The 25873-nt window shown below is 39.4% G+C and overlaps 1 protein-coding gene across 6 annotated transcripts; it reads right to left on the bottom strand.

Annotated features, from left to right (window-relative positions):
- Positions 1-828: 828 nt before the first annotated feature.
- Positions 829-23628, bottom strand: LOC113157498 (tenascin-like). Of its 6 annotated transcripts, none has more exons than XM_026353037.1 (36): positions 23547-23626; positions 23337-23379; positions 22377-22547; positions 18853-19080; positions 18529-18631; positions 18000-18235; positions 17493-17750; positions 16577-16834; positions 16095-16355; positions 15498-15755; positions 14973-15230; positions 14455-14712; positions 13862-14119; positions 13333-13590; positions 12738-12995; positions 12145-12402; positions 11620-11877; positions 11020-11277; positions 10502-10759; positions 9901-10158; positions 9376-9633; positions 8776-9033; positions 8251-8508; positions 7651-7908; positions 7050-7307; positions 6450-6707; positions 5932-6189; positions 5331-5588; positions 4806-5063; positions 4206-4463; positions 3681-3938; positions 3080-3337; positions 2555-2812; positions 1968-1979; positions 1606-1685; positions 829-1494 (listed from the first exon to the last, which is right to left on the bottom strand). In XM_026353037.1, the coding sequence occupies exons 2-36, from the start codon at positions 23368-23370 to the stop codon at positions 1435-1437; spliced, it is 7893 nt and encodes a 2630-aa protein (XP_026208822.1). In that variant the 5' UTR covers positions 23371-23379; positions 23547-23626; the 3' UTR covers positions 829-1434. The 6 variants fall into 6 exon arrangements, with proteins under 6 accessions (XP_026208822.1, XP_026208823.1, XP_026208826.1 ...); XM_026353038.1 differs by having other exon boundaries at positions 22377-22544; XM_026353041.1 differs by lacking the exon at positions 3080-3337 and having other exon boundaries at positions 23547-23628.
- Positions 23629-25873: the final 2245 nt, after the last annotated feature.

Here is a 25873-nt window from a genome sequence, read left to right as displayed (position 1 = left end):
TCAGCTTTTCCCATCAGGGGTCGCCACAGCGAATCATCCTTTTCCACCTCACTCTATCATGAACATCTTCTACCCTAACACCAGTCAACCTCCTGTCCTCTGTTAAGACATCCATATATCTCCTCTTTGGTCGTCCTCTTGCCCTCCTGCCTGGCAGCTCCATCTCCAACATCTTTCTACCAATATATTCACTATCCCTCCTCTGAACATGTCCAAACCATCTCAGTCTGGCCTCTCTGACTTTGTCGCTAACACAGGCAACGTGAGCCGTCCCTCTGATGTACTCGTTCCTTATTATAACATTGCAACCCCTGTGGCTAGATTACAAACAAACAAGCAATAAACCTGTGAAATCTGTTTTACATTTACAGCTAAAACCAATTGCCAAGAGGAGATTTGCATTCAGTCATTTTGCAGACACTTTGATCCAAAGCGACTTGGGAGGCAAAGACAGAATAAGCATAAGGATATCTTGCCTAAGGACCTTGACTGGATGTAGACCACAGCCAGGAGTTGAACCTTGGACTCTGAGCTGTGAGGTCACCGTGACGCTCTCCAGCCAGAGATGGTTTAACTGTTACATAAAATCCTGTAGTTCTACTTGACTCCAAACCATAACGCCACAGCTGAACTCAGAACTACAACACAAGTTTTGATTATATTTGCGAAATAATTAATAAAATATTATATTAATATTAATATCAATGAAAAACTCCCCAAAAATTGAATTGGCCAGCCCCAATGAAACCCCTGCCAGAATCAGAAGGTGGTAGGTACTTGGCTTATGACAATTAATTTATTAAGAAATATGAGCACAGGAAGAACAGATTTGAGACTGAAATTTATTTCTTAAGTACATTTAAAATATTGAGACCAGAACTATGCAAGAGTCACAGCCAGACACATGCTGGTGAACCAGGTTGGATTTTACCTTTCCACAAATGAAGAAAACATTATTTATATTATTTATATTTTAAGTGCATTATAATGAAATAAATTATTACTAAAGAAGGTTTTTAAACTCACATCACACCTTTTAACTAATTTTCTTTATTCCAGATGTGCCATCCTGGTACCTTAGTCAGATCATTCTAATAGAGATTTTCTAGGCTGTTGAATTTCTCCCCTTGTTTTATTAATGTCTGTATGTCTTTATATATGTCAGCATAAACATGGATTTTTTTTGTTAATTTTTCTGTATTTTGGCTGTTAATAGTAAAAGCAAACATGTAAAGAAAAAAGCACTCTTACTATAACTTTGTACCAAATTTTGTACAAAAATAAATTTCAGTATAAATTTCAGATCTTTTTATATAAAAATCACATTAATTCATTAATCACAATGTCAACAATCTACTTTTTTTTTTTTTTTTTCATTTTTATATTTTAGATAAATTTGCTTCCATCTTATCTCATCTTCACCTGGTATCAGATTTACACAGCTTGGAAGTTCAGAGACAACAACTGTGGTGACAATCCTGACATCCTGATGAGCTAGGTTAAAAACAGTAGAGAATAAGGTTATAAGAAGGATTTTTTAGATTGTTACAGAATAGTAATGAATGACACTGGCAAAGAGTGAACAGAAACAGCTGCTAATCTCACCTGGGTCTTGATATTGTCTATGTCCGAAGGTGTCAGCTCAGAAGCTGACTTGATTCTGATGTTCAGTCCAACAATGTAACCTATTCACATAACAAACAAATATAAACGCTGTACTTATCAGACTACAATATTAGCTTTGAGTAAAAACAATTGTGTGTGAAACTCATTTTAAGTTTAATAACTGACATGTTTTTTCTGAATAAAATACTACCACAAGTTAAAAAAGGTATTATATGTTGTTTGTAATATGCTTATAATGATTTTATAAATCATGTTTACATTTGTATGTATACATGAAAATACATGTTTATCTAATGCAAATAAATATAAAACAATATGAAAAACAAAATATAAATACTTACGAAGAGGATGTGCTGTAAGGACCAGTGAGAGATGTTTAAGCAAGATAATGTTGGTTTACATAAAAGGGGGAAAAAAAAAAGTTAAAATCATTTGTAGTGTGTCCCAAATATCCATCAAAATAAATTATATTTATTATACTATTATAATATCACAAAAATTGGGCATATTGTTGAATGCTACTTTAAAAATGAGGAGCATGGAAACAAAAAGTAAAACTAATAGGTAATTTTTTTCACAAATGAGAAACTAGAAGGATAAAAAAAATGTATAATTGCTTTTCTTCCAGGTAAAACATCAAATTAACTAGAAGTTGTCCACATTTTAAGAAAAAACTGGTGAGCTGCAGCCCACAGTTGCTACAACTTAAATGTCTGCTACCATAACTAATACTGCTGACGATACCCTGAAGTAATAAGGTAGTCTACACAATTACACTGCAGAGAGTTGATTACTAATAAATGTTTAATAAACGTGTAAAACAAATTTATATCTTACTATGTAGTAAGCTCTGATGTGTACAAAATTATGACGTATGTTAATTCATTGATTTTGGGTAAGTATGCAATAATGAAGGCAAAAATCTTACCAGTAACTGCAGTAATGGTTACTCCACTGCTTCTGACGTTCTTCAACACAGAGAACAGAGTGAATGTATATTCAGTCCCCGCAGTGAGAGATGATACTGTTTGAGTTACTGGTCCACCTCCATCAGGTGCACTGATGTTTGTCTCAGTACCATTGAACAGGAGAACGAAGCTGACATTGTTGTTCACTGGATTCCACTGCAGAGAGATACTGGTCTCAGTTTGTCCTGTTGCCCTGAGGTTTCCTGCATTTGGTGGAGCTACAATAAAAGAAAAACATTCATGTAGTTATTAAAACATATGAATTCTGTACCATACACTTGACTTTTGAACTTTACATGATCTGTATTTGGACCATTTTGCATCCCACACCACAATACCTTCATCAGTTCAACTCACTTATTTGACTTCAATATTTGACTATGTCTTAGATCTTCTAGTATGTTGTTGTAGGACCACCGTTTATACACTCAACAGCATTAATCATGGTTTATAATTTATTTTAGTGACAATGAAAAGCATCTTACCAGTAACTGCAGTAATGGTTACTCCACTGCTTCTGACATTCTCAAACACAGAGAACAGAGTGAATGTATATTCAGTCCCCGCAGTGAGAGATGATACTGTTTGAGTTACTGGTCCACCTCCAACAGGTGCACTGATGTTTGTCTCAGTACCATTGAACTGGAGAACGAAGCTGACATTGTTGTTTACTGCATTCCACTGCAGAGAGATACTGGTCTCAGTTTGTCCTGTTGCTCTGAGGTTTCCTGCATTTGGTGGAGCTGAGACACAAACAAATGAGTATATGCGTCAATGAAAACATCTGTTTTTGTATGGATTAATTTTCGTCTTCATAGCTTTTGAGTTACATCAATATCTTCACCATTTTCAAGACATACTAAGTATTCAGACATACATGATGGTACATGTCGTCACTCTTTATTGACTTTAACTTGCCGGGTTGGAGATAGATTTTTTTTTTTTTTGCAAGATTCAATTACAGTCAAAAGTCATTTCTGATTGTTCTAACAGTGCAACTGAATTTTAAGCTTATTCCTGGTGTACTTAAATATATATTACAAATAAAGTTATTTCACTGGGCACTAATGAAATGAAGCATCTTACCAGTAACTGCAGTAATGGTTACTCCACTGCTTCTGACATTCTCAAACACAGAGAACAGAGTGAATGTATATTCAGTCCCCGCAGTGAGAGATGACACTGTTTGAGTTACTGGTCCACCTCCATCAGGTGCACTGATGTTTGTCTCAGTACCATTAAACTGGAGAACGAAGCTGACATTATTGTTCACTGGATTCCACTGCAGAGAGATACTGGTCTCAGTTTGTCCTGTTGCCCTGAGGTTTCCTGCATTTGGTGGAGCTACAATAAAAGAAAAACGTTCATGTAGTTATTAAAACATATGAATTCTGTACCATACACTTGACTTTTGAACTTTACATGATCTGTATTTGGACCATTTTGCATCCCACACCACAATACCTTCATCAGTTCAACTCACTTATTTGACTTCAATATTTGACTATGTCTTAGATCTTCTAGTATGTCGTTGTAGGACCACCGTTTATACACTCAACAGCATTAATCATGGTTTATAATTTATTTTAGTGACAATGAAAAGCATCTTACCAGTAACTGCAGTAATGGTTACTCCACTGCTTCTGACATTCTCAAACACAGAGAACAGAGTGAATGTATATTCAGTCCCCGCAGTGAGAGATGACACTGTTTGAGTTACTGGTCCACCTCCATCAGGTGCACTGATGTTTGTCTCAGTACCATTGAACTGGAGAACGAAGCTGACATTGTTGTTCACTGGATTCCACTGCAGAGAGATACTGGTCTCAGTTTGTCCTGTTGCGCTGAGGTTTCCTGCATTTGGTGGAGCTGAGACACAAACAAATGAGTATATGCGTCAATCAAAACATCTATTTTTGTATGGATTAATTTTCGTCTTCACAGCCTTTGAGTTACATCAATATCTTCACCATTTTCAAGACATACTAAGTATTGAGACATACATGATGGTACATGTCGTCACTCTTTATTGACTTTAACTTGCCTAGTTGGAGATAGATTTTTTTTTTTTTGCAAGATTCAATTATAGTGAAAAGTCATTTCTGATTGTTCTAACAGTGCAACTGAATTTTAAGCTTATTCCTGGTGTACTTAAATATATATTACAAATAAAGTTATTTCACTGGGCACTAATGAAATGAAGCATCTTACCAGTAACTGCAGTAATGGTTACTCCACTGCTTCTGACATTCTCAAACACAGAGAACAGAGTGAATGTATATTCAGTCCCCGCAGTAAGAGAAGATACTGTTTGAGTTACTGGTCCACCTCCATCAGGTGCACTGATGTTAGTCTCATTACCATTAAACTGGAGAATGAAGCTGACATTGTTGTTCACTGGATTCCACTGCAGAGAGATACTGGTCTCAGTTTGTCCTGTTGCTCTGAGGTTTCCTGCATTTGGTGGAGCTACAATAAAAGAAAAACATTCATGTAGTTATTAAAACATATGAATTCTGTACCATATACTTGACTTTTGAATTTTACATGATCTGTATTTGGACCATTTTGCATCCCACACCACAATACCTTCATCAGTTCAACTCACTTATTTGACTTCAATATTTGACTATGTCTTAGATCTTCTAGTATGTTGTTGTAGGACCACCGTTTATACACTCAACAGCATTAATCATGGTTTATAATTTATTATAGTGACAATGAAAAGCATCTTACCAGTAACTGCAGTAATGGTTACTCCACTGCTTCTGACATTCTCAAACACAGAGAACAGAGTGAATGTATATTCAGTCCCCACAGTGAGAGATGATACTGTTTGAGTTACTGGTCCACCTCCAACAGGTGCACTGATGTTTGTCTCAGTACCATTGAACAGGAGAACGAAGCTGACATTGTTGTTCACTGCATTCCACTGCAGAGAGATACTGGTCTCAGTTTGTCCTGTTGCGCTGAGGTTTCCTGCATTTGGTGGAGCTGAGACGCAAACAGATGAGTATATGCGTCAATCAAAACATCTGTTTTCGTATGGATTAATTTTCGTCTTCACAGCCTTTGAGTTACATCAATATCTTCACCATTTTCAAGACATACTAAGTATTGAGACATACATGATGGTACATGTCGTCACTCTTTATTGACTTTAACTTGCCTAGTTGGAGATAGATTTTTTTTTTTTTTGCAAGATTCAAATACAGTCAAAAGTCATTTCTGATTGTTCTAACAGTGCAACTGAATTGTAAGCTTATTCCTGGTGTACTTAAATATATATTACAAATAAAGTTATTTCACTGGGCACTAATGAAATGAAGCATCTTACCAGTAACTGCAGTAATGGTTACTCCACTGCTTCTGACATTCTCAAACACAGAGAACAGAGTGAATGTATATTCAGTCCCCGCAGTGAGAGATGACACTGTTTGAGTTACTGGTCCACCTCCATCAGGTGCACTGATGTTTGTCTCAGTACCATTGAACAGGAGAACGAAGCTGACATTGTTGTTCACTGGATTCCACTGCAGAGAGATACTGGTCTCAGTTTGTCCTGTTGCCCTGAGGTTTCCTGCATTTGGTGGAGCTACAATAAAAGAAAAACATTCATGTAGTTATTAAAACATATGAATTCTGTACCATATACTTGACTTTTGAACTTTACATGAGCTGTATTTGGACCATTTTGCATCCCACACCACAATACCTTCATCAGTTCAACTCACTTATATGACTTCAATATTTGACTATGTCTTAGATCTTCTAGTATGTTGTTGTAGGACCACCGTTTATACACTCAACAGCATTAATCATGGTTTATTTTAGTGTCAATGAAAAGCATCTTACCAGTAACTGCAGTAATGGTTACTCCACTGCTTCTGACATTCTCAAACACAGAGAACAGAGTGAATGTATATTCAGTCCCCGCAGTGAGAGATGACACTGTTTGAGTTACTGGTCCACCTCCATCAGGTGCACTGATGTTTGTCTCAGTACCATTGAACTGGAGAACGAAGCTGACATTGTTGTTCACTGCATTCCACTGCAGAGAGATACTGGTCTCAGTTTGTCCTGTTGCTCTGAGGTTTCCTGCATTTGGTGGAGCTGAGACACAAACAAATGAGTATATGTGTCAATCAAAACATCTGTTTTTGTATGGATTAATTTTCGTCTTCATAGCCTTTGAGTTACATCAATATCTTCACCATTTTCAAGACATACTAAGTATTCAGACATACATGATGGTACATGTCGTCACTCTTTATTGACTTTAACTTGCCTAGTTGGAGATAGATTTTTTTTTTTTTGCAAGATTCAATTACAGTCAAAAGTCATTTCTGATTGTTCTAACAGTGCAACTGAATTTTAAACTTATTCCTGGTGTACTTAAATATATATTACAAATAAAGTTATTTCACTGGGCACTAATGAAATGAAGCATCTTACCAGTAACTGCAGTAATGGTTACTCCACTGCTTCTGACATTCTCAAACACAGAGAACAGAGTGAATGTATATTCAGTCCCCGCAGTGAGAGATGACACTGTTTGAGTTACTGGTCCACCTCCATCAGGTGCACTGATGTTTGTGTCAGTACCATTAAACTGGAGAACGAAGCTGACATTGTTGTTCACTGGATTCCACTGCAGAGAGATACTGGTCTCAGTTTGTCCTGTTGCGCTGAGGTTTCCTGCATTTGGTGGAGCTGAGACACAAACAAATGAGTATATGTGTCAATCAAAACATCTGTTTTTGTATGGATTAATTTTCGTCTTCACAGCCTTTGAGTTACATCAATATCTTCACCATTTTCAAGACATACTAAGTATTGAGACATACATGATGGTACATGTCGTCACTCTTTATTGACTTTAACTTGCCTAGTTGGAGATAGATTTTTTTTTTTTTTGCAAGATTCAATTACAGTCAAAAGTCATTTCTGATTGTTCTAACAGTGCAACTGAATTGTAAGCTTATTCCTGGTGTACTTAAATATATATTACAAATAAAGTTATTTCACTGGGCACTAATGAAATGAAGCATCTTACCAGTAACTGCAGTAATGGTTACTCCACTGCTTCTGACATTCTCAAACACAGAGAACAGAGTGAATGTATATTCAGTCCCCGCAGTGAGAGATGACACTGTTTGAGTTACTGGTCCACCTCCATCAGGTGCACTGATGTTTGTGTCAGTACCATTGAACTGGAGAACGAAGCTGACATTGTTGTTCACTGGATTCCACTGCAGAGAGATACTGGTCTCAGTTTGTCCTGTTGCTCTGAGGTTTCCTGCATTTGGTGGAGCTGAGACACAAACAAATGAGTATATGTGTCAATCAAAACATCTGTTTTTGTATGGATTAATTTTCGTCTTCATAGCCTTTGAGTTACATCAATATCTTCACCATTTTCAAGACATACTAAGTATTCAGACATACATGATGGTACATGTCGTCACTCTTTATTGACTTTAACTTGCCTAGTTGGAGATAGATTTTTTTTTTTTTGCAAGATTCAATTACAGTCAAAAGTCATTTCTGATTGTTCTAACAGTGCAACTGAATTTTAAGCTTATTCCTGGTGTACTTAAATATATATTACAAATAAAGTTATTTCACTGGGCACTAATGAAATGAAGCATCTTACCAGTAACTGCAGTAATGGTTACTCCACTGCTTCTGACATTCTCAAACACAGAGAACAGGGTGAATGTATATTCAGTCCCCGCAGTGAGAGATGACACTGTTTGAGTTACTGGTCCACCTCCATCAGGTGCACTGATGTTTGTGTCAGTACCATTGAACTGGAGAACGAAGCTGACATTGTTGTTCACTGGATTCCACTGCAGAGAGATACTGGTCTCAGTTTGTCCTGTTGCCCTGAGGCTTCCTGCATTTGGTGGAGCTACAATAAAAGAAAAACATTCATGTAGTTATTAAAACATATGAATTCTGTACCATATACTTGACTTTTGAACTTTACATGAGCTGTATTTGGACCATTTTGCATCCCACACCACAATACCTTCATCAGTTCAACTCACTTATATGACTTCAATATTTGACTATGTCTTAGATCTTCTAGTATGTTGTTGTAGGACCACCGTTTATACACTCAACAGCATTAATCATGGTTTATAATTTATTTTAGTGACAATGAAAAGCATCTTACCAGTAACTGCAGTAATGGTTACTCCACTGCTTCTGACATTCTCAAACACAGAGAACAGAGTGAATGTATATTCAGTCCCCGCAGTGAGAGAAGATACTGTTTGAGTTACTGGTCCACCTCCAACAGGTGCACTGATGTTTGTCTCAGTACCATTGAACAGTAGTGTGAAGCTGACATTGTTGTTCACTGCATTCCACTGCAGAGAGATACTGGTCTCAGTTTGTCCTGTTGCTCTGAGGTTTCCTGCATTTGGTGGAGCTGAGACACAAACAAATGAGTATATGTGTCAATCAAAACATCTGTTTTTGTATGGATTAATTTTCGTCTTCATAGCCTTTGAGTTACATCAATATCTTCACCATTTTCAAGACATACTAAGTATTCAGACATACATGATGGTACATGTCGTCACTCTTTATTGACTTTAACTTGCCTAGTTGGAGATAGATTTTTTTTTTTTTGCAAGATTCAATTACAGTCAAAAGTCATTTCTGATTGTTCTAACAGTGCAACTGAATTTTAAGCTTATTCCTGGTGTACTTAAATATATATTACAAATAAAGTTATTTCACTGGGCACTAATGAAATGAAGCATCTTACCAGTAACTGCAGTAATGGTTACTCCACTGCTTCTGACATTCTCAAACACAGAGAACAGAGTGAATGTATATTCAGTCCCCGCAGTAAGAGAAGATACTGTTTGAGTTACTGGTCCACCTCCATCAGGTGCACTGATGTTTGTCTCAGTACCATTAAACTGGAGAATGAAGCTGACATTGTTGTTCACTGGATTCCACTGCAGAGAGATACTGGTCTCAGTTTGTCCTGTTGCCCTGAGGCTTCCTGCATTTGGTGGAGCTACAATAAAAGAAAAACATTCATGTAGTTATTAAAACATATGAATTCTGTACCATATACTTGACTTTTGAACTTTACATGAGCTGTATTTGGACCATTTTGCATCCCACACCACAATACCTTCATCAGTTCAACTCACTTATATGACTTCAATATTTGACTATGTCTTAGATCTTCTAGTATGTTGTTGTAGGACCACCGTTTATACACTCAACAGCATTAATCATGGTTTATAATTTATTTTAGTGACAATGAAAAGCATCTTACCAGTAACTGCAGTAATGGTTACTCCACTGCTTCTGACATTCTCAAACACAGAGAACAGAGTGAATGTATATTCAGTCCCCGCAGTGAGAGAAGATACTGTTTGAGTTACTGGTCCACCTCCATCAGGTGCACTGATGTTTGTGTCAGTACCATTGAACTGGAGAACGAAGCTGACATTGTTGTTCACTGCATTCCACTGCAGAGAGATACTGGTCTCAGTTTGTCCTGTTGCTCTGAGGTTTCCTGCATTTGGTGGAGCTGAGACACAAACAAATGAGTATATGCGTCAATCAAAACATCTGTTTTTGTATGGATTAATTTTCGTCTTCATAGCCTTTGAGTTACATCAATATCTTCACCATTTTCAAGACATACTAAGTATTGAGACATACATGATGGTACATGTCGTCACTCTTTATTGACTTTAACTTGCCTAGTTGGAGATAGATTTATTTTTTTTTTGCAAGATTCAATTACAGTCAAAAGTCATTTTTGATTGTTCTAACAGTGCAACTGAATTTTAAACTTATTCCTGGTGTACTTAAATATATATTACAAATAAAGTTATTTCACTGGGCACTAATGAAATGAAGCATCTTACCAGTAACTGCAGTAATGGTTACTCCACTGCTTCTGACATTCTCAAACACAGAGAACAGAGTGAATGTATATTCAGTCCCCGCAGTGAGAGAAGATACTGTTTGAGTTACTGGTCCACCTCCATCAGGTGCACTGATGTTTGTCTCAGTACCATTGAACAGGAGAACGAAGCTGACATTGTTGTTCACTGGATTCCACTGCAGAGAGATACTGGTCTCAGTTTGTCCTGTTGCCCTGAGGTTTCCTGCATTTGGTGGAGCTACAATAAAAGAAAAACATTCATGTAGTTATTAAAACATATGAATTCTGTACCATATACTTGACTTTTGAACTTTACATGAGCTGTATTTGGACCATTTTGCATCCCACACCACAATACCTTCATCAGTTCAACTCACTTATATGACTTCAATATTTGACTATGTCTTAGATCTTCTAGTATGTTGTTGTAGGACCACCGTTTATACACTCAACAGCATTAATCATGGTTTATTTTAGTGTCAATGAAAAGCATCTTACCAGTAACTGCAGTAATGGTTACTCCACTGCTTCTGACATTCTCAAACACAGAGAACAGAGTGAATGTATATTCAGTCCCCGCAGTGAGAGATGACACTGTTTGAGTTACTGGTCCACCTCCATCAGGTGCACTGATGTTTGTCTCAGTACCATTGAACTGGAGAACGAAGCTGACATTGTTGTTCACTGCATTCCACTGCAGAGAGATACTGGTCTCAGTTTGTCCTGTTGCTCTGAGGTTTCCTGCATTTGGTGGAGCTGAGACACAAACAAATGAGTATATGTGTCAATCAAAACATCTGTTTTTGTATGGATTAATTTTCGTCTTCATAGCCTTTGAGTTACATCAATATCTTCACCATTTTCAAGACATACTAAGTATTCAGACATACATGATGGTACATGTCGTCACTCTTTATTGACTTTAACTTGCCTAGTTGGAGATAGATTTTTTTTTTTTTGCAAGATTCAATTACAGTCAAAAGTCATTTCTGATTGTTCTAACAGTGCAACTGAATTTTAAACTTATTCCTGGTGTACTTAAATATATATTACAAATAAAGTTATTTCACTGGGCACTAATGAAATGAAGCATCTTACCAGTAACTGCAGTAATGGTTACTCCACTGCTTCTGACATTCTCAAACACAGAGAACAGAGTGAATGTATATTCAGTCCCCGCAGTGAGAGATGACACTGTTTGAGTTACTGGTCCACCTCCATAAGGTGCACTGATGTTTGTCTCAGTACCATTAAACTGGAGAATGAAGCTGACATTGTTGTTCACTGGATTCCACTGCAGAGAGATACTGGTCTCAGTTTGTCCTGTTGCCCTGAGGCTTCCTGCATTTGGTGGAGCTACAATAAAAGAAAAACATTCATGTAGTTATTAAAACATATGAATTCTGTACCATATACTTGACTTTTGAATTTTACATGATCTGTATTTGGACCATTTTGCATCCCACACCACAATACCTTCATCAGTTCAACTCACTTATTTGACTTCAATATTTGACTATGTCTTAGATCTTCTAGTATGTTGTTGTAGGACCACCGTTTATACACTCAACAGCATTAATCATGGTTTATAATTTATTTTAGTGACAATGAAAAGCATCTTACCAGTAACTGCAGTAATGGTTACTCCACTGCTTCTGACATTCTCAAACACAGAGAACAGAGTGAATGTATATTCAGTCCCCGCAGTGAGAGATGACACTGTTTGAGTTACTGGTCCACCTCCATCAGGTGCACTGATGTTTGTCTCAGTACCATTGAACTGGAGAACGAAGCTGACATTGTTGTTAACTGGATTCCACTGCAGAGAGATACTGGTCTCAGTTTGTCCTGTTGCTCTGAGGTTTCCTGCATTTGGTGGAGCTGAGACACAAACAAATGAGTATATGCGTCAATGAAAACATCTGTTTTTGTATGGATTAATTTTCGTCTTCATAGCCTTTGAGTTACATCAATATCTTCACCATTTTCAAGACATACTAAGTATTCAGACAAACACGATGGTACATGTCGTCACTCTTTATTGACTTTAACGTGCCTTGTTTGAGAGAGTTTATTTGCAAGATTCAATTACAGTAAAAAGTCATTTCTGATTGTTCTAACAGGGCAACTGAATTTTTTAATTATTCCTGGTGTACTTAAATATATATTACAAGGACAGTTATTTCACTGGACACTAATGAAATGAAGCATCTTACCAGTAACTGCAGTAATGGTTACTCCACTGCTTCTGACATTCTCAAACACAGAGAACAGAGTGAATGTATATTCAGTCCCCGCAGTGAGAGATGATACTGTTTGAGTTACTGGTCCACCTCCATCAGGTGCACTGATGTTTGTCTCAGTACCATTGAACAGGAGAACGAAGCTGACATTGTTGTTCACTGGATTCCACTGCAGAGAGATACTGGTCTCAGTTTGTCCTGTTGCGCTGAGGTTTCCTGCATTTGGTGGAGCTGAGACACAAACAAATGAGTATATGCGTCAATCAAAACATCTGTTTTTGTATGGATTCATTTTCGTCTTCACAGCCTTTGAATTACATCAATATCTTCACCATTTTCAAGACATACTAAGTATTCAGACATACACGATGGTACATGTCGTCTCTCTCTATTGACTTTAACTTGTCTTTTTTAAGATAGTTTTTCTATTTGCAAGATTCAATTGCAGTCAAAAGCCTTTTCTGATTGTTCTAACAGGGCAACTGCATTTTAAACTTATTCCTGGTGTACTTATATATATTACAAATAAAGTTATTTCACTGGGCACTAATGAAATGAAGCATCTTACCAGTAACTGCAGTAATGGTTACTCCACTGCTTCTGACATTCTCAAACACAGAGAACAGAGTGAATGTATATTCAGTCCCCGCAGTCAGAGATGACACTGTTTGAGTTACTGGTCCACCTCCATCAGGTGCACTGATGTTTGTGTCAGTACCATTAAACTGGAGAATGAAGCTGACATTGTTGTTCACTGGATTCCACTGCAGAGAGATACTGGTCTCAGTTTGTCCTGTTGCCCTGAGGTTTCCTGCATTTGGTGGAGCTAAGAAAAAAAAAAAGCTTTCATGTAGTTATTAAAACATATGAATTCTGTACCATATACTTGACTTTTGACCTTTACATGATCTGTATTTGGACCATTTTGCATCCCACACCACAATACCTTCAGCAATTCAACTCACTTATTTGACTTTAATATTTCACTATGTCTTTAATCTTCTAGTATGTTGTTGAAAGATGCTGTTTAGTTTATACACTCAACAGCATTAATCATGGTTTATAATTTATTTTAGTGACAATGAAAAGCATCTTACCAGTAACTGCAGTAATGGTTACTCCACTGCTTCTGACATTCTCAAACACAGAGAACAGAGTGAATGTATATTCAGTCCCCGCAGTGAGAGATGATACTGTTTGAGTTACTGGTCCACCTCCAACAGGTGCACTGATGTTTGTCTCAGTACCATTGAACTGGAGAACGAAGCTGACATTGTTGTTCACTGCATTCCACTGCAGAGAGATACTGGTCTCAGTTTGTCCTGTTGCGCTGAGGTTTCCTGCATTTGGTGGAGCTGAGACACAAACAAATGAGTATATGCGTCAATCAAAACATCTGTTTTTGTATGGATTCATTTCCGTCTTCATAACCTTTGAGTTACATCAATATCTTCACCATTTTCAAGACATACTAAGTATTCAGACAAACACGATGGTACATGTCGTTACTCTCTATTGACTTTAACGTGCCTTGTTTGAGAGAGTTTATTTGCAAGATTCAATTGCAGTCAAAAGTCATTTCTGATTGTTCTAACAGTGCAACTGAATTTTAAACTTATTCCTGGTGTACTTAAATATATATTACAAATAAAGTTATTTCACTGGGCACTAATGAAATGAAGCATCTTACCAGTAACTGCAGTAATGGTTACTCCACTGCTTCTGACATTCTCAAACACAGAGAACAGAGTGAATGTATATTCAGTCCCAGCAGTGAGAGATGACACTGTTTGAGTTACTGGTCCACCTCCATCAGGTGCACTGATGTTTGTCTCAGTACCATTGAACAGGAGAACGAAGCTGACATTATTGTTCACTGGATTCCACTGCAGAGAGATACTGGTCTCAGTTTGTCCTGTTGCCCTGAGGTTTCCTGCATTTGGTGGAGCTACAATAAAAGAAAAACATTCATGTAGTTATTAAAACATATGAATTCTGTACCATATACTTGACTTTTGAAGGTTACATGAGCTGTATTTGGACCATTTTGCATCCCACACCACAATACCTTCATCAGTTCAACTCACTTATTTGACTTCAATATTTGACTATGTCTTAGATCTTCTAGTATGTTGTTGTAGGACCACCGTTTATACACTCAACAGCATTAATCATGGTTTATTTTAGTGACAATGAAAAGCATCTTACCAGTAACTGCAGTAATGGTTACTCCACTGCTTCTGACATTCTCAAACACAGAGAACAGAGTGAATGTATATTCAGTCCCCGCAGTGAGAGATGACACTGTTTGAGTTACTGGTCCACCTCCATCAGGTGCACTGATGTTTGTCTCAGTACCATTGAACAGGAGAACGAAGCTGACATTGTTGTTCACTGGATTCCACTGCAGAGAGATACTGGTCTCAGTTTGTCCTGTTGCCCTGAGGTTTCCTGCATTTGGTGGAGCTACAATAAAAGAAAAACATTCATGTAGTTATTAAAACATATGAATTCTGTACCATATACTTGACTTTTGAACTTTACATGAGCTGTATTTGGACCATTTTGCATCCCACACCACAATACCTTCATCAGTTCAACTCACTTATTTGACTTCAATATTTGACTATGTCTTAGATCCTCTAGTATGTTGTTGTAGGACCACCGTTTATACACTCAACAGCATTAATCATGGTTTATAATTTATTTTAGTGACAATGAAAAGCATCTTACCAGTAACTGCAGTAATGGTTACTCCACTGCTTCTGACATTCTCAAACACAGAGAACAGAGTGAATGTATATTCAGTCCCCGCAGTGAGAGATGACACTGTTTGAGTTACTGGTCCACCTCCATCAGGTGCACTGATGTTTGTGTCAGTACCATTGAACTGGAGAACGAAGCTGACATTGTTGTTCACTGCATTCCACTGCAGAGAGATACTGGTCTCAGTTTGTCCTGTTGCTCTGAGGTTTCCTGCATTTGGTGGAGCTGAGACACAAACAGATGAGTATATGCGTCAATCAAAACATCTGTTTTTGTATGGATTCATTTTCGTCTTCACAGCCTTTGAATTACATCAATATCTTCACCATTTTCAAGACATACTAAGTATTCAGACATACATGATGGTACATGTCGTCTCTCTCTATTGACTTTAACTTGTCTTTTTTAAGATAGTTTTTCTATTTGCAAGATTCAATTGCAGTCAAAAGCCTTTTCTGATTGTTCTAACAGGGCAACTGAATTTTAAACTTATTCCTGGTGTACTTATATATATATTACAAATAAAGTTATTTCACTGGGCACTAATGAAATGAAGCATCTTACCAGTAACTGCAGTAATGGTTACTCCACTGCTTCTGACATTCTCAAACACAGAGAACAGAGTGAATGTATATTCAGTCCCCGCAGTGAGAGATGACACTGTTTGAGTTACTGGTCCACCTCCATCAGGTGCACTGATGTTTGTCTCAGTACCATTGAACAGGAGAACGAAGCTGACATTGTTGTTCACTGGATTCCACTGCAGAGAGATACTGGTCTCAGTTTGTCCTGTTGCTCTGAGGTTTCCTGCATTTGGTAAAGTTCCTATAAAAAAACAAGACATTCATGTAGTTATTAAAACATATGTATTCTGTACCATATACTTGACTTTTGACCTTTATATAATCTGTATTTGGACCATTCTGCATCCCTCACCACAACACCTTCAGCAATTGAACTCACTTATTTGACTTTAATATTTCACTATGTCTTTAATCTTCTAGTATGTTTATAATTTATTTTAGTGACAATGAAAATCATCTTACCAGTAACTGCAGTAATGGTTACTCCACTGCTTCTGACATTCTTAAACACAGAGAACAGAGTGAATGTATATTCAGTCCCCGCAGTGAGAGATGATACTGTTTGAGTTACTGGTCCACCTCCATCAGGTGCACTGATGTTTGTCTCAGTACCATTGAACTGGAGAACGAAGCTGACATTGTTGTTCACTGCATTCCACTGCAGAGAGATACTGGTCTCAGTTTGTCCTGTTGCGCTGAGGTTTCCTGCATTTGGTGGAGCTGAGACATAAAAAAATGAGTAAATGCGTCAATCAAAACAATTTTTGCATGGATGAATATTTGTCTTCATAGCCTTTGTACTTGGACTTTACACAATTAATTAGTGATGCTGCTTCCATCCAGTTGTGTCTTTGTACAAAGTGTATTGGAGTCGTAAGATTTGAAATATTCAAATAGTAGTGTTTGATTTCATGAGCAACGTTTTTGGTAGCTACACGCTGCAAAATCAGACGTCAATATCTTCACGATTTTCAAGACATAATAAGTATTCAGACATACATTATGGTACATGGCCTCACTCTGTATTCATTTTAACGTGCCTTGTTTAAGATTGTTTTTTTTTTATTTGTAAGATTCAAATTTTTGCAAGAGTCAAATTTTTGATCCTGTTGATAAATCAAGACAGAAAACAGCTAAAATAACATAAACAACCTGCTACTTCAGTTTAATCTCTGTACTTTTCCAGCAACCCTGGGAGCACTGCGCATATACTGAATTTTAAATTTATTTAAAAATAGTGTGCTGTAGCCCACTGTTTGTACAACTTAAATCTGGATGTGTACAAAATCACAATAATGATTGTTTTTTGATTCTGGTTAAAAATATATATTACAAATAAAGTTATTTTACTGGGCATTAATGAAATGAAGCATCTTACCAGTAACTGCAGTAATGGTTACTCCACTGCTTCTGACATTCTTCAACACAGAGAACAGAGTGAATGTATATTCAGTCCCCGCAGTGAGAGATGATACTGTTTGAGTTACTGGTCCACCTCCATCAGGTGCACTGATGTTTGTCTCAGTACCATTGAACTGGAGAACGAAGCTGACATTGTTGTTCACTGGATTCCACTGCAGAGAGATACTGGTCTCAGCTTGCGCTACTGATAAGAAGCTTCCTGCATTGGGAGGAACTTTGAAAAGATAACAACATATTATCTAATATATATATATATATATACACATATATATATATATAATGACAAATTACTTAAACACCTTAAATACAAAAATCAATTTGTATATTTTATTTTTGTATGATATACACTTCATTTCAAAACCTGTTTCTGCTTTTCTTTCATTTTAACTGACCTATCCATTGAAACTGGTTTACAAGGAAATAATCAACCTTTCTATGTCAAAGCAAAAATAAGCTGTATTACTTTCTGTGTAACAGATGAGTGGAAAACTGAGAGAGCAGTTATCCTCAAACCAGCGTCCTGAGTCATTGAACGATGTGGTGACACACTGTCCGCTGGAGGCTGGCTGTCCATTGGCCCAGTAAAGAAACAGAGATGTGCTTCCATCAGACCACAGCAGATCCCGGTGCAGACCAATCCACACAGTGACCCCATCTGCTAGGTTTGTGATGATACTGTTTTCTGTTTCATTTCGTATACTGACAGAGAAACAGTGGTATATTAACATTAGGTTTAAGTGTTTGGAAATGTAACATTATATAATATTGGTGAAACTCGGTGACCTTAATATCATACTAATAATACTGCTTGTAATCATCATCACCACCACGATTATACTACATAACTCCAAGGGTTTTAAAATGATAAAATTACACACTTATACAACACTTATAGGCAAAAAATTTAATAGATCTTAACTGGAAAATATTATAACTCGAGTATTTGGTCCAGTAGCATGTTAAGTCCTCCTCTTCAGTAGTGCACACTGTACCTGGCTAGATCAACATAATTCTCCCTGCAGTATCTCTGAGCTTCGGTCCAGTTCAAACTTATGTTGGTGACCTTCACAAAAGATGCTATGGCACTTATTGTACCTGGAAGTATATGGAGAAGTTGTAAACAATGTCACAACAAGTTCGGAAGGACACTCATTATGGATTACGCACAATGTATGCAGACATGTTATGGAAAAATAAAGTAGGATGTTCTAATAAGAAATGTGCTGAGTATAACTTGAAACAGGTTTCTTCAAATACTGTGTTGGATATTTATTTGTACTTTAGTTCATCCTTACTCTATAACCAAAAAACCTCACCGTTGTAGCATATAAATGGCAATTCAAGGCTGCACTCGACATCTGCCCATGCCCCAGGTAAAGGACTGTCAATCAGCTCCACACAGTACTGTTGTCCTCCTACGTTGTTGGGCTGACCAGGTACCCAGTTTCGAAACCCTGTCCCACCTTCACCATAGAAGCTGCTGTCGTTCAGGGACCACATCCAGCTGTTTACCAAATCATCATAGAGGCCGATCCAAGCCTGGCCTGTTTAAATTTCCCCAAGGGTATCAAAAAAGTATGTAATTATTATTAGAGTACACTTAATCACTGCATTGGCTAAAATGTTAACCATATTACAAAGAATATGCATCCTCTACTAAAGCTAAAGTCTGTAGCTCCATCCATCCATCCATCCATTTTCTTCCGCTTATCCGGGGCCGGGTCGCGGGGGGAGCAGCTTAAGCAGAGATGCCCAGACTTCCCTCTCCCTAGACACCTCCTCCAGCTCTTCCGGGGGGACACCGAGGCGTTCCCAGGCCAGCCGAGAGACATAGTCCCTCCAACGTGTCCTGGGTCTTCCCCGGGGCCTCCTCCCGGTGGGACAGGACCGAAAAACCTCCCCTACGAGGCGTCCCGGGGGCATCCGAAACAGATGCCCAAGCCACCTCAACTGGCCCCTCTCGATGCAGAGGAGCAGTGGCTCTACTCCGAGCTCCTCCCGGGTGACTGAGCTCCTCACCCTATCTCTAAGGGTGCGCCCAGCCACTCTGCGGAGGAAACTCATTTCGGCCGCTTGTATCCGCGACCTTGTCCTTTCGGTCATGACCCAAAGCTCATGACCATAGGTGAGGGTAGGGACGTAGACTGACCGGTAAATCGAGAGCTTTGCCTTTCGGCTCAGCTCCTTTTTCACCACGACGGACCGGTACACCGACCGCATTACTGCTGCCGATGCACCAATCCGTCTGTCAATCTCACGCTCCCTATTTCCCTCACTCGTGAACAAGACCCCAAGATACTTAAACTCCTCCACTTGAGGGAGGATCTCCCCCCCAACCTGGAGGGTGCAAGCCACCTTTTTCCGGTTGAGAACCATGGCCTCGGACTTGGAGGTGCTGATTCTCATCCCAGCCCCTTCACACTCGGCTGCAAACCGCCCCAGTGCCTGCTGGAGGTCCCGGTCTGATGAAGCCAACAGGACAACATCATCTGCAAAAAGCAGAGATGAAATCCTGTGATTCCCAAACCGGATTCCCTCCGACCCCTGGCTGCGCCTAGAAATCCTGTCCATAAAAGTAATGAACAGGATCGGTGACAAAGGGCAGCCCTGTCGGAGTCCAACATGCACCGGGAACAAGTCTGACTTACTACCGGCAATGCGAACCAAGCTCCTACTCCGGTCATACAAGGACCGAATGGCCCTTAACAAAGGGTCCCGAATCCCGTATTCCCGGAGTACCCCCCACAGGATGCCACGAGGGACACGGTCAAACGCCTTCTCCAAGTCTACAAAACACATGTAGACTGGATGGGCGAACTCCCATGAACCCTCGAGCACCCTAGCAAGAGTATGGAGCTGGTCCAGTGTTCCACGGCCAGGACGAAAACCGCATTGTTCCTCCTGGATCCGAGGTTCGACTAGCGGCCTAACTCTCCTCTCCAGCACTCTGGAATAGACTTTCCCAGGGAGGCTGAGGAGTGTGATCCCCCTATAGTTGGAACACACCCTCCGGTCCCCCTTTTTAAAAAGAGGAACCACCACCCCGGTCTGCCAGTCCAGAGGTACTGTCCCCGATCTCCACGCGATGCTGCAAAGGCGTGTCAACCAAGACAGCCCTACAACATCCAGAGACTTAAGGTACTCGGGGCGAATTTCATCCACCCCTGGTGCCTTGCCACCGAGGAGCTTACTGACTACCTCGGTGACTTCGACCAGGGAAATGGATGAATCAACCTCAGAGTCCCCAGCCTCTGCTTCCTCAACAGAAGGCGTGACGACGGGGTTGAGGAGATCCTCAAAGTATTCCTTCCACCGTCCTACAACGTCCCCAGTCGAAGTCAGCAACTCCCCACCTCCACTGTAAACAGTGTTGGCAGGAAACTGCTTTCCCCTTCTGAGGCGCCGGACGGTTTGCCAGAATTTCCTTGAGGCAGACCGATAGTCCTCCTCCATGGCCTCGCCGAACTTTTCCCAGGTCCGAGTTTTTGCCTCTGCGACCGCGCGGGCTGCGGCACGTTTGGCCTGCCGATACCCATCAGCTGCATCAGGAGTCCCACAGGCCAACCAGGCCTGATAAGACTCCTTCTTCAGCTTGACGGCTTCCCTTACTTCCGGTGTCCACCACCGGGTTCGGGGATTGCCGCCACGACAGGCACCAGAGACCCTACGGCCACAGCTCCGAACAGCCGCATTGACAATGGAGGTGGAAAACATGGTCCACTCGGACTCAATGTCTCCAGGCTCCCTCGGGACCTGATTGTAGCTCTCCCGGAGGTGGGAGTTGAAGACCTCTCTGACAGAGGGTTCCACCAGACGTTCCCAACAGACCCTCACAATACGTTTGGGTCTGCCAGGTCTATCCAGCTCCCTCCTCTGCCATCGGATCCAACTTACCACCAGGTGGTGATCAGTTGACAGCTCAGCCCCTCTCTTCACCCGAGTGTCCAAGACATATGGTCGGAGGTCAGATGACACAACCACAAAGTCGATCATAGACCTCCGACCTAGGGTGTCCTGGTGCCACGTGCACTGATGGACACCCTTATGCTTGAACATGGTGTTCGTTATGGACAAGCTGTGACTAGCACAGAAGTCCAATAACAAAACACCACTCGGGTTCAGATCAGGGAGGCCGTTCCTCCCAATCACGCCCCTCCAGGTATCACTGTCATTGCCCACGTGGGCGTTGAAATCCCCCAGTAGGACGACAGAGTCCCCAGTCGGAGCACCTTCCAGTACCCCTTCCAGAGACCCTATGAAAGCTGGGTACTCTACACCGCTATTTGGCCCGTAGGCACAAACAACGGTGAGAGACCTATCCCCTACCCGAAGGCGCAGGGAAACAACTCTCTCGTCCACCGGGGAAAACTCCAACACATGGCAGCTGAGCTGGGGGGCTATAAGCAAGCCCACCCCTGCCCGCCGCCTCTCACCATGGGCAACTCCAGAGTAGAAGAGAGTCCAACCTCTCTCAAGGAGTTGTGTTCCAGAGCCCAGACTGTGTGTGGAAGTGAGCCCGACTATCTCTAGCCGGTACCGCTCAACCTCCAGCACAAGTTCAGGCTCCTTTCCACCCAGTGAGGTGACATTCCATGTCCCAATTGCCAGATTATTAGAAATATCCTACAGATCTAAATGTGCAAAGGTGCTGCTGATGCCTCCTGTGACGTTAGACTCACAAAAAGTCTGGCAGTTTCTTATTTATTGTAATTTGATAATGACTAACACTTAAACTTTGCAAAGCAAGACAGAGCATAGCAGCAACAGAATGTATGCAGAAGGTTGCATTTTTCTAATAATACAATAATAACAATACATAATTCCAACCGTATAAACTTGCCAGTGTAGTTCGATGTGGTGCTAACAACGGCACTGACATCAGCTTCGTTTTTTATTGTGGCCAAGTCAGTGTAGAACTGTCTGCAGAAGCTCTGAGCATCAGTCCAATTCAGTGGCGTGTCCACAAAGTTGTACTGGAGAGTTTGGGCAGAAGCAACGTTGAACAGCGCTTCTGAAACAAAGGATAGATTTTTATTGCTTAATTGTTTCTTAAACATCTACACACCAAGCTTTTCCTCATTATGAAAAAAAGTACATTGGGTCAAGTGGGTTTAACTAAACCAGTTTCAGTCTTTACAAAGCTTCTCTCACATTCATTTGATTTTTTAGGAATAAACAGCCCTTTATGCTGAGTTGTAAATTTCTTTTTTTTTGTTTACTGATCACACACTACAAGAGCCACTGTGTTTCTCTCGTGTGTTCTTAAACATGCATATCGAAAAAATTCCTTCCCCTCTCTGTCATTTCGACACTGACTGGGTTGTGCTGTACTTTCACAGAAACAATTAATGCTCTGCTTAACCTGAACAAAACAGCTCTGCTCAACTTAATGTCCAATGCCTTAAGAATATATATATTTACAAGATGATACTAAATGCGCCTCAAACATGATAGTAACATTGGATTTACTTTCATATTAGACCCTCTTATGTCTTAGGATTCAAAATGGGTTTGGACATACACACAATCCCCACTCACTATGTATAGTAATTGAATTTCTTTGTGATTGTACCATAATCCAGTTTCCTAAACTAAATTCTTTGTTCCTTTAAATGCTTCCCAAAAACATTTAGCAGGAATGTATTATGTTATATAATAAAGTGATGTAATTTTTCTCATTGTATGCACCTTTTGGCCCAGATCCACCTGTTGCAGATCATAGAGTTAAGACTTTTAAGTATGTTAAAGTATTAAAAGCTTTATAAGAACAAACAACCAAAATAATCAATTCAGCACTAACCTGTGAGTACAAAGACGATCAGCCGATAATCCATGAGTTATACCTTTGAAAACAAGGATGCATTTGAAAAGATTTTAACCCATTCTTTCTAAAATGTGTAACCTTCTTCGCATGCATTGTATATTGGAAATGTCGAATATATTCCCCAGCAAACGGATATTCAACATTATCTCGATAACTGCCCTAAAATTCAAAACAGTTGCTACTCACTCAGTTACAATCAGCTTCTTGTACAAAAGCCTAGTTTGACGTTTGTCAGTGCTCAGCTTCTGTGAATATGTGATGGGACTAGACAAGGTTAAGGAAGGCACCAAGGTGTCAAGGTGGAATCAGGAAGTACAAGTTATATTTACTTTTTCCCCTATGTCCACTGATGGAAAGGTATGCCGATGTTGGCTGAAAGCCATCTCTTTGTCTTTCTCTTTTTCTCTCTCACGCCTAATATTTCTCGCACTATTTCTGGATTTGTTTAGTATATAACCATAAATATAACCACTTACAATAAACCTGGTTAATGTTATTGTCTGACTTTTATGTACATTTATACTGAACTTTAAAAATGAAACACATGTTATGTGTTCTTTTTCCTAAGTATGTTTTAATGAAAGATACTGCTTCACTACATGTTTCATCACATCTATTAGACATTTTACAAGCACAATCACATTGTAGCAATAGATTAACTAAGTTAGCAGTGTTTTGGTTATCTAAACTTTCTCCTCTATGCTTGGATTACATTTTTTTTTAAATTAATTTAATAAAGAACCTTTATTCTAATACATTGTTACCTAATGGTTGCAAAAGAAAAAAAATAAATAAAAAAACATAGTACATAGTCAATGTCATCCAGGTTAGAAATCAGATGCAGAGCTCATAGTTTGCTAAGTGTAAAATAATCTGCTTACCTAAATCAAAATTTTTCTGCCAAAAATATGTCAATGTACAGCCTTGGTAGAGGAAATGAGTTAACAATAAACCTGCTATTCCAGTATAGCGGGAGCAGCTGCTCATAGGCATGAAACAGTCACATATACTCTCACAGGTATTTGCGATAGTATGTTACCTTATATGAACAGCATTAACTGATACAGCCAATTGAATTTAACACCACATGTTGTGCAACAATCTTTTTCAGGCATTGTGCCTGGTCTCTGGTTTTAGTATTATCTGCTTCTGTCACTGTAACTTGGGGCGGACCCTCCCCGGGCGCTGTATGTAGCTGCCCACTGCTCCCCCCAGGGGGATGGGTTAAATGCAGAGGACCAATTTCGTCTGTAACATGCAAATGTGACAAATGACAAATAAAAGCGTTTCTTCTCTCTCTTCTTCTTCTCCTGTCTTACTAGTAATAAGAAGACTTGGACCTTTTTTTTTTTTTTTGGTGGATTTTTTTTTTATGAATTTGAAAAATTGGTACATTCCAGCTTTAAAACTCTTCTACTGTAAGAAAACACAGATATAGCATAACGGAGAGATTATGTGACCCTTCACATGATGCATTCATTGCTCATTGCTTCACTGCTCATCACAGGCACAGCTTTGACAACAGTTGCTCTGCCTGCCTGTGGCTGTGAATATGCAGTTAAGTATTACACATTAATATGTCACTGCCAACCCCACAGTCTGTCTCACTGACTGATCACAGGTCACTCACACTGTGATCACAGCAGGAGTGAGATCATTACAGGTCAGCCTTCCTTTATAGATCAGAGGAACTGCAAATGTACATGTGCAATGCAAAACACAATGAAAGGCATATGATCCAAAAGTAGTTAATAAAAACTACCCCCTTCACCCTAATGTGGCACCAGTGGTATGAAAAATAATTCAATGGCTGCTGAATAACCTATTTGTTTATAATGAAGCCTTCAGAAATATATGTCCCAGGTGAATAATTTGTAAATACCTTATTACTCTATGACCAATCAGTCCAGTCCACCCACACTTACAGCTTAAAGTGTGCCTGAATGATTCAAACAGGAAAATCAGCCTGCAATGTAATGACTATTATGTGGGATTGTCAAGATGCTCGCTCACTTACTTACACACACACACACACACACACACACACACACACACACACACACACACACACACACACACACACACACACACCTGACCATCTTGATGGCAGAGGGCCAGTGCGCTTGTGCGAACCGGAGCGGAGACAAGAGGTTGCCTTCACAGCCAACGGAAAAACCAGAACTACGGGAAAAAACATACGGAGTACGATTATACTGTGTGGGAACGAGCAGGTCTGCATTTTGGCAAAGTACACTGCAAAAAAAGGAGCCTTATATTTATATTTAACACGTGGCAAAGGACAAATTGCCACTGCTATGTTAATTATGAAGCTAATGATCTTCTTACGGCACTGCACGAGTGAAATGTTTGGATTTCTATTGATATATTAAAAAAGATGACTGCACTAAAATGAACCTCTAATAACCATAATTAGATTTAACTAATTGAATGCTAATGCTAAATTTTAACAGACAGCGCTACTAGCTAATATTGCCTTTGGTTCTTACTGTATC

The sequence above is a fragment of the Anabas testudineus genome, chromosome 18, assembly GCF_900324465.2.
Source record: "Anabas testudineus chromosome 18, fAnaTes1.2, whole genome shotgun sequence".
In the NCBI taxonomy this organism is placed as follows: domain Eukaryota; kingdom Metazoa; phylum Chordata; class Actinopteri; order Anabantiformes; family Anabantidae; genus Anabas; species Anabas testudineus.
The sequence above is the reverse complement of the archived record's forward strand: the minus strand, read 5'-3'. Positions and strand labels throughout refer to the sequence as shown.

What these genes read in the sequence shown, in the direction of transcription:
- LOC113157498 (XM_026353037.1), bottom strand. Translation starts at nt 23,370, where the DNA reads ATGGATTATCGGCTGATCGTCTTTGTACTCACAG. An exon ending in AACCATTACTGCAGTTACTG is followed by an intron (nt 15,231 to 15,497) that starts GTAAGATGCTTT and finishes CTTTTATTGTAG; the next exon opens with CTCCACCAAATGCAGGAAAC. An exon ending in AACCATTACTGCAGTTACTG is followed by an intron (nt 12,996 to 13,332) that starts GTAAGATGCTTC and finishes TTTGTGTCTCAG; the next exon opens with CTCCACCAAATGCAGGAAAC.